The 9,698-nt window shown below is 30.4% G+C and overlaps 1 protein-coding gene across 3 annotated transcripts; it reads right to left on the bottom strand.

Annotated features, from left to right (window-relative positions):
- Positions 1-1,085: 1,085 nt before the first annotated feature.
- On the bottom strand, positions 1,086-6,725 carry LOC119687877 (zinc finger protein 271). Of its 3 annotated transcripts, XR_005253277.1 has the most exons (4): positions 6,641-6,725; positions 6,307-6,505; positions 4,497-6,253; positions 1,086-1,369 (listed from the first exon to the last, which is right to left on the bottom strand). XR_005253277.1 is itself a non-coding variant. In XM_038102405.1 (3 exons), the coding sequence occupies exons 2-3, from the start codon at positions 6,478-6,480 to the stop codon at positions 4,550-4,552; spliced, it is 1,878 nt and encodes a 625-aa protein (XP_037958333.1). In that variant the 5' UTR covers positions 6,481-6,505; positions 6,641-6,725; the 3' UTR covers positions 4,424-4,549. The 3 variants fall into 3 exon arrangements, 2 of the variants coding, with proteins under 2 accessions (XP_037958333.1, XP_037958334.1); XM_038102405.1 differs by lacking the exon at positions 1,086-1,369 and having other exon boundaries at positions 4,424-6,253; XM_038102406.1 differs by lacking the exon at positions 1,086-1,369 and having other exon boundaries at positions 4,424-6,253; positions 6,628-6,718.
- Between the last annotated feature and the right edge of the window lie 2,973 nt (positions 6,726-9,698).

Here is a 9,698-nt window from a genome sequence, read left to right as displayed (position 1 = left end):
TTTAGAAAAGATACCTGAGTTTTCTCTAATTATTCTGGAGTATACTTGCATAGATAACCATTGAATTTTAAAATTTATAGTTTTAAACTATAGTTGAAATTTTAAACTATAGTTGATGTTAATATCGATGATATATTAAAAATGATGACAAAAATATATTGCTAAAAGTGTGTTTAAAAAAGTTTTATAGCGAATATTCTGCAGATTTGACAGCAAATCGTTTTTGGTCTCACGACCGTTTGGGTTTATATATGAATTATTTGTCTATAACGACTAATTCGTATGCAGTTTTACTGTATATAATGAAATATAACTAAAAACTTTTTTTCGATGATGGGTAAAGAACACATCCCATTACAGCAAAAACAAGGGTCTCTAACTACCAAAGAAAGTTTAGAACAACAAAAAATGTAGATGGGAAATACTTTAAGTTATGGCATAATTAAGCTTAAACGATCTTAATTTGAATATATAATAGTACTTACATATATGTGGTTAAATGCAAGCAATTACTAAATCCTTGTATCATCACTGACACTGAAATCTGTGTGGAAAGAATGCTTATACAACGAATTTTAATGTCGATATGCGTAAGGTACTTAAGAGCTCAAATATGAACCAAATACTAATTTTTAAATGCAAAATATTACTGATTAAATATTACATTATATAAACAGTAAATGCATTTAAAAATAGTCTAAGATAGTTTTTAAGGCACAAGATTTACCTTAGTTGCAAATTAAGCTAAATCGAATATAAAGATAGGTTGGGACACAAAAAATTTATGCTATTGTTGTTATTATTTAAAATAATTTATTTATAAATATTGTATTCATTGTTATAGTAATTTAGTTTTTATAGTAACTTACCATAATACCTATGTAAAGTAATATTAATTTTAATATACACTATAAATATATTGATCCTTATTATTATCCTTACTATGTTTTGTTGTTTTGAATACTAAATCACAATAATATATTATTCTTATACTTGTTACATTTATTAATTTTGTAACAGATGTAAGTATTTATTACATCATATTAAAAAAAAATAATCGTATTTATTATAATTGTTTATTTTAATACACAATTAGTTTCCTTATACTATTTCATTGTAATACCATTCAGATTGTTATTGAATAAAGGTAAATGTCGGTGAGCACACTAAGTAAATATTGTATATTTTTGTTCAATACGGTTCGTATTCAATACGGTTGGTCTATTCAATGACGCCACACTATATGCCTGCTCGATTTCTAGTAAATAGTCACCGCTATTCTGAATCACATGGGAATGGGAGTTTTTTCCCTATTTTACACAAGAATTTCTCCCAAGCAAATTGTGCTCAAGTGCACTGGCTCAAATAGCTTCAACATAATAATAAATTAAAAAAAGAGTTCAATTTGATATGTAAGTAATTTAAATAATTAGATTTTTAAATAAATTTTAATAAAATTATTGTTATAATAAAATTATCATTATAATAAAATTATTATTATAACAAAAATACTATTATAATAAAAGTATTATAACAAATTTAAAATATTCAAATTTTTATTTATTGATTTTATCTACACGGGTTTTTTAACAAATTAAAGCGTTAACTATTGCTATTAAAAACAATAGAATAATGAAAGGAACCCAAATTCTATAATGAATGGGATTCCTAGAATAAGTTAAAACAATCTTTTTAATTACGCTGAAGAGGGGGTGTTTTAATTCGTATACTAAATATCAATTTTAGGGAGTCGGATACACTATTCCGACTACGATCGGTTTGACGGTGCAGAAAGCATTCCACCTTCTCACCACAAACAAAAACAAAAAATAAACAAAAAATAAACAAAAAAAAAAAAATTACGCTCAGGTATTGAAGCAATCTTTTTTTTTGTACTTGCAATCTGCACACATCATAAATTATTATTACAGTTAATTAATTAAAGAACATTTTTATCTTAATTATAAAAATAATTATCGATCATAAAAATAGTGGAACTTAAAGTTCAGTTAAAACGTCAATAATTCCAATTAATTTTTTTCTATTGTTATGACTATTTACATTATAAACAACAATAGCTTGTATCTGATCAATAACATAAACACATAAATAAGTAATTTTCTAAACAAATTACTCTACATTCTAATTTGATGCCATTTCAGCGACATTTCGCCGTTTAGTCGTCTTGGTTGTCCACACGAGGTTATGATGTTAACAGCTTCTGTGTGTTTACATGTTGCTGTTGTTGCTTTCTTTTTTATTTCTTCAGCGACTGTGGATAATTTTAGATCGCGGTGTATATCGCCGTTCCTAATGTACCTCGGCGCTTTTAAAAATTGCAGTATCATCTGCAAATGCTGCAATTTTATTTTCAGGTGTTATTGGCAAGTCCATACTGTAAAGTAGGTGTAGTAGTCGACCGAGTACTCCCCTGAGGTACAACAGCTTTTATCGCAGATAAATTTGAGTAACAGTTTTCGTATTTTACATAAAAAAACCTCATGGTAATGTAAGATTTCAAAATTGGAACATAAAACGTCCGCAAATATGTTTCTAGTTTATTTTGAAACAAAGCCACACTTTGTCGAAAGCCTGTGCGACATCGAAGAATACAACAAAACACACTTTTTTACCCTCAATACCCCTTTCAATTTCATCGACAATGCGGTGTACTTGATCTATAGTCAAATGCTTGCCACGAAAACCAAATTGATGGTTTGGTAATAGCTTTTTGGATTCTATTATAGGCATTAGTCTCTTGTAGAATAGCTTTTCAAAAAGCTTTGAAATGGTTGGTAAAATTGAAATAGGTCTATATGATGATATGTATTCCAATTGATAAAGAAGATATTTTACTTTGTTTGATTGTTTATAAGAAAAAAAAAATTATGTACATATTTAAAAAATGAAATAAATAATTAAAATAAAAGTTTTTTATTATTTACTTATAAAGTATTCATTATATCATTTTTGATATTTTGTGCTGCAGGCAAACAATGCGGTTTTAAAATTTAAATCAACATATGATTCGCAAATTTTTTCATTTGTTTGTCTTGGTTAACATTTATGTACTTTTCGCTATTAAAAAATGCAAATGCTGCCAATGTTCAAAATAAATTTTAATTTTTTTTTGTTTCCACAACAGCTGTCTCTCAAGCAATTCAGAAAAAAAGAATTCTATTCGAGGGAATAGTGCATTTTAGGAAAAACTTATTTCCTGGAAGTATTCAGAACAGGGGTGAGTCTTAGTTTATAAGTAATTCGTGCGGTACTCTGCACAGGACTTTGAATGCATTTAGTGTAGAAATAGAGAAAATATGTCGACTATACATGAAGTTTTTAAATAAAATAACTGTAGAATTTGAACTTAAATAAATAAGCATTTCTAAAAATATAAATGAACTATATAGTTAATAGAGAGTTGATAATGTGTTGTAAAAGATCTATTTGTTTACACAGTATTAGTTTTGGCAAATCCAAAAACAACTATTTTAACAATGCAAATACTTAATGTGTTACTATTAATTTTTATGACTAATAGTAATGATATTATACTATTATAGAAAATAACTACAGTATATTACATAGATTGTTTAATATACAGGGTTAGGCGATTGAAGTGTTGCCAAGTGCACACAGATATATTTGTCAAACTGATATTGCCAACTACGTGAAATTCATACAAATGACAGTTTTTTATATTGCTTACAAGCTACCATAAGCTACTACAAGCATTTGCGTCTAAGTTTTATAGAACAAAAGTTATTCGAATTGTAATTCAAACGTAATAGGTTGATTGCGTTATATTTGGCTGGATAATTACAACCAAATATTACTCGTGAGCTCAAACAAAATTAGCTCAAAATGAATAAAATGTTTGTGTATCGTACCATAAATCGTTATAAAAGTATAGGCAGCGTCGCCAAACGCTGTGCTGATGAACGAAAAAAAAAGTCGATGGATGCTCTCCAATCGTTTTCATCGAGTGCAAGACTCGAAATATTTTCGAAGTTGATTTAGAGCCGTGGGTGCGCACGCAAACATTTCGGTCGGCGTCCATGGACGTTCCACCAAGAATGGTTATAAAAAATTATGTTCCACACTTCAATTTCATTCACACGAAATAAATGGCATTCGAATTCGTCAGAGGCAAATCCGATGGACTATTCCATGTGAGACATTTTGAAGAGTAAGGTGAGTATTAAACAACCAATCATGGATGCGCTGAAGAGAGTCAATGTTTAGGAATGGGCCAAAATACCGGAAGATCACATTCGTGAAGTAAGCACTTTATTTTTTAATCGGTTGAAGGCCATGGTCAAGGCAAAAGTTGGCCACATCGAGCTTAAATGAATGGATTCTGAAATTTTGATTATTTAATTATTTCTACAAATTTTGTAATCTGAATCAATAAATAATAATTTCACGCAAAAATGATATGGTCGCTTGAATAGGTAACACTTCAATCGCATAATAACATCGTTAAAAATAATTACCATTACAATGTTAAGGCATTTGCAGCTGTATCTATACAGTGTTCAAGATCCTGCTATTCAGCAGCAGCTTCCTCAGGCTTTGTTTCGCTATAAAATCCCAAATTGATAACTTGATTGAAAAAGGGTTTGCCCACTTCATTATTTTTAATGTAACCGTTTTGATTAGGTGTTACAGAAGACGGTGCACCTTCATATCTTTTAACATCCATATTTACTTCTGTACTAGGTAAATCTGCTACGGTTGAACTTACAATTGCATTATTCTCATCGGTTAGGGCTGATGGATTTGCGGCTTTTTCATGACTTTCTTGGCGTTCATGACGTTCCCGATGTGATTCAAGGAGACAACGACTGGAGAACTTAATATTACATTTTTCGCATGCATTATTATTTGCTTGGCATTCCACAATGTGCAATGCCAGTTTTTCAGGACGGCTAAAACTAGATGCGCAGTATGTGCATTTGTATAAAGAATCCAAATGTAAGGCCATATGACGATTAAGATCAAATTCTCTTGTAAAGCTTCTATCACAGATTGTGCACGATAAATTACGCAGAGATGATCTTTGTACAGGTTTCTGATTTACTGTTGTTGTAGGAGATGAAAGTTCGGAACTAATTGGCAAAGTTGGCATAGATTGTAAACTTTTGCTACCACTTGCAGCGATTTCATTTGTATGGATTAGTTCGGCTTTTGCTTCCACTGTTGAATATTGAGAAGGTGCTGATGCATCAGGATTTGTCATCACTAATGGTTGATTAAGTTGACCATTAGTGAATGAATTTTGGTACCTGGTATCATGGTTAACTAAATTGTTGGCGTTGCGACGGTTGTGTACGCGTTCGTGCAATACCAATTTATCTTTACGTGTAAAAGATGCTGTACAGCGATTACATTTATATGGTTTAATTTGTGCATGGGTACGCGTGTGGCGTACTAATTCACCTGTTGATGGGAAGGAACGTGGACAGCGCTGGCATACATATGGTCGTACGCTGCTATGTATGCGCATATGTTTTGTTAAATTCGTGTTGCGCGAAAAGTTTTTGCCACATATATGACAAGTGAATGGGCGTACACCGGTATGCACAATGGTATGTTTTTTGAGGTCTGAGCGTCGGCCAAAACCCTTACTGCATTGTGCGCATATATAAGGCCTTTCAGAATCGTGCGATTCCCTAATATGTGTGATAAGCATTTGGCGATTTTGTGAACTAAACGGACAAAAGTTGCAAGAAAATGGGGCATCTGGATTATGCGTTAGCTCATGCTGTGCACAGTCTTCAGTTGCTGTAAATGCCATATCGCAAAATTGGCAAAGAAATGTGTTTTTTGGCGAAAAGCTTTGTAATAGCAACTCGTTTTGTATTACAGTGGCTACACCGTTAGCTTCGGTATTTGTCTCAGCAATATGTTGTGGTACACCGCCATTGAATGGTGTTAAAGTTTGTTCACCTGTTTGCTCCGTAGTTGTTTCTATATCAGACTCCATGGAAAACTCATCATCAGTACTGTCCTCTTGATCTGGATTTACTTCAATGATGTGTTCGTTCGGACCTAACACAAACGTCCCCGGATTGTCATTCAAGCCATCGCGTTTGGTCATATCATAATTGAGCAGCAAATCAATATTCCTTGCACGTCGTTTTAACTTTAATTCGTTATTTATAATCTGCTGTCGAAAATTGGCATATGACTTAATTTTTACTATACAAGCCTGACAAATCAGCGATGGCATATATTCCTTCTTTTCAAACTGCAAATAAATTTTATATATATTTTATTAAAACTGGTAAAGTAAGTTCTTACCCGAAATTGGAAAATTACTTCCATCCATTGTATAAATGGCCCCATGTTCTTATTATCGTCATCACTTTCCGGTTCCAAAAAAATATCTACCATTGTGTCGTCTCTTGAGAAACATATGCGACAAAAATCAATGCTCATATCGAGATCTGTACGGCTAGCATAATTATTACTCATTTTGTTAATGTACTACGTAATATTCCTAAAAATTATAAAAAAATTTTAGTGATTTAAATTAGTTGGCAGAAATTTTAAAATCTCTTTCGCATGTAAATGCAATGTTTAAAAAGATTTATTTTGGCGGGAATAATCTAAAACAAATACCTTCTTAACTTACTTAAACACGTTAAATCACTTTATCATAAACAAGCGCACTTTAAATCCGCAGAGCTTAATAACGCGACTATTTATTTATTTCCTTGATGTTGTCAAGCTGTGACAGGGTTGCATTACGCTATAAAAGTATTGAAATGGTAAAATTGACACTTTAATATAAACAGGGTTGCAGATTAGTCTGTTTTTCCATATTTATAAACTTTAGGTGCTTTTAGCAGCTTTTACGTTTGGGAGGAAACAGAAAGTTGCTTAATATAGACGCTAAGCGAAATATTGGCATCACTGTTGCGATCTATCATATGTTATTTTTTCACAAAGAGCAAAATAATATAAAAAAAATATGTATATATAAATAAATTAATTATATAAATAAATAATAAAGCTTCAATTAAAAATTAAAATGAATAATGAACTAAAAGCAATGTTCAGAATGCAGAAAATTTCGAAATAAACAGGTATATACTTATTAGCAACTAATATATTAAAAATTTTTTATTAATAATACTTTTTTCACGAACTTCGAATAATTTTTGTATATATTTATATGTACATGTTTAAAATATTTATTTTCCACAATTTTACAAATTTTTATAATATTTCATATCTAAAATTTTTAAATTTGTAAAACTTTTTAATTTTGTTTGAATTTTTGTTTACAATAAGCCTTTTCGGTGGCTCGCAAGTATGACAAAAACAGCAAGTTGGGTTATACTGACCGAAATGTATGTAAAACAACAGCACTATTTTCTCCACCACGGCCAAACAACTCGGCCTGTAAAAAAAAGTGTTACCAACGTTATAAATAAACTATTGTCAACCTTCATTGGAAATTCCAACGAATATTGCAATCATATTTCAGAAATCAAATGTAAACAAAAAATCAAACAAAATTCAAAAATTTTAAATTTGAAAGTTGGGAAAAAAGAAAAATTTCAGTGTTTTATTTAGAAATTTTCAACATTTTTACCATTCCTTTTAATTCTGTATTCATTTTACTTTTCAATTTATATGAATTATTTATTTTTACAAAATCTAATTTGCTTGCATTATGTACACATATGCATGAATTGCTATTTTTCAAAACATAACATTTGACAGATTGCAACAGTGATGCCAACGTCTCGTGTAGCCAATATAGGCCAACATGCATTTTTTGCCCGACGTGCGAGCCACCTGGAATAATCGTTAAAATTTCCAAAGAACGTTCATAAAAATTCGTTTTGGACTCTTTACAACTAGGTGCTTTGATGTGTTGTTTTGTTGTGTTGCGTAAATTTAAGCAACTTTAGGTAAGAAACTTGCTATTGGATACGCGTAAAAGCTGCTGAAAGCACCTATTATAATAGATATAAAAATAACATATGTAAAAAGGTGTATTGTTTTGACATGATTGCTTCAATAGAACAATTTTTGGTTGCTTAACATTAATTTGGCATCACTGCTTAAATCAGTAAACATATGACAAGTTAAAAAGTTTTTAATAAATTTGTGGTTGATAAATGAATAAATAATTTTATAAATAAGTTTTTTATACATAAAATGAATGACACAAGAAAGTTATTGGTGAGCATTTTATGTTATATTTGAAGTAAAATTTGTATTGATGAGTAAATCAGCTGTTTGTGTTTGAATTTAAATTTTTGTGTTGTTTATTTGCGCGGAACTGGTGTTCTCACCAGATTTTATACAAAGCTGTGTAAAGAGCGTAATTTGACACTTTATTTATGTAACGCTTTCAGTTTTTACTTTACTTGTGTTTTACTTGAGTTTTACTATGAGTAGCTAATGGAACATATCTTTAATATACGAATAAATTCTGTGTAGCATATCAATTTTCGACAGAAATGTTACGCTCTCTCAGGTGTTCTCATTTACTCGAAAATTATATCTATTTATATCTATTAAAGTGTTTACATCAAAATGTGGTTTTTATTTACATTGTTTATAGAAATATTTCGAGCAAAGACGACAATAATAAAATTATTAATATAAGTATATGTTAGGATTATACTAAAATATATAATATACACTAATATCCCGATTTGTATCATTAATTTAGACCGCAAAATGCGGACGCAAATCGAATCACATTTCTCCACATACATAATTTCCAAAAATATTCTGACTTTTGACCACTTGGAGAATTACCTTTTAAGTCATTGAATATCAACAGAACCTTATACTGAATTATCATTTGGCTCAATGGCATTTTTCTTTGATTCAGATTTTCTATCCAGATGGATAAAAGGGACTCCATTTTTACAATTAACGGACTTCTATTTTTTGTAACTTGTTTGGCCTGCAAATGTGTAACAGATTATCCATAGTCTTTTATCTTCTTCATATCACGATACCAAATTGTTCTTGCAGTGTTTGGAGCTAAACCCAGAATTCTCTCAAAGTTAACAATTTTTTCTTCAAGTTTAAAATAATTTGAAATGTCTAACTTTTGTTCCAAGGAAATTTGTTTTCGCTTTAGACTCTTTTTTTCTTTAAAAATTAGAAATATGCCTTTCCACCTTACCAAACAAATGTTAACTGACACCTTTTTACTAAAAATTTAATACATGTAAATCCCCTTTTAAAAAATCGAAACGCCACCGACGCAATTTGAAGCCAAAAAGTTAATTTTTTTGGCGACGTAATTCGAATCGACGCAAATTGGGGTATTAGTATATATTACATATGTATATTAAGTTTATCATATTTTAGTTTTTTATTGATATGCAAATTTAAAATTATATTATGCCGAAATGAATGGAATTAACATAAGTAGGATACTGGCTCGCAGTATAGCGGAGTACTGCAACAATCTCAGGTCTTTTGCGTTACTAACTGATCGCAACTGAATATACATAAGTCACCCAACTTCGAATTAAGACTAATATTGCTCTTCTTGTAGCAAACGGGTATAGGAATTACTGGTCTAGTAATATCCTGTCGGGTCAGAATAAATTCGGACAATGAGAAAAATATGAGATGAGGTCTCATATGTCTCTACTTATGACAATCTGTTTCCTTAGATAGTACTTTTGTTTTAAGATTAAGTTAGCTATGTT

Source organism: Teleopsis dalmanni, chromosome X (genome assembly GCF_002237135.1).
Source record: "Teleopsis dalmanni isolate 2A chromosome X, ASM223713v2, whole genome shotgun sequence".
In the NCBI taxonomy this organism is placed as follows: Eukaryota; Metazoa; Arthropoda; class Insecta; order Diptera; family Diopsidae; genus Teleopsis; species Teleopsis dalmanni.
The sequence above is the reverse complement of the archived record's forward strand: the minus strand, read 5'-3'. Positions and strand labels throughout refer to the sequence as shown.

Bases quoted from the DNA above. Each gene is read 5' to 3' on its own strand.
- LOC119687877 (XM_038102405.1), bottom strand. From the start codon at position 6,480: ATGAGTAATAATTATGCTAGCCGTACAGATCTCGATATGAGCATTGAT. The intron at 6,254-6,306 runs GTAAGAACTTAC...ATTTATTTGCAG, and splicing joins AAGTAATTTTCCAATTTCGG to TTTGAAAAGAAGGAATATAT.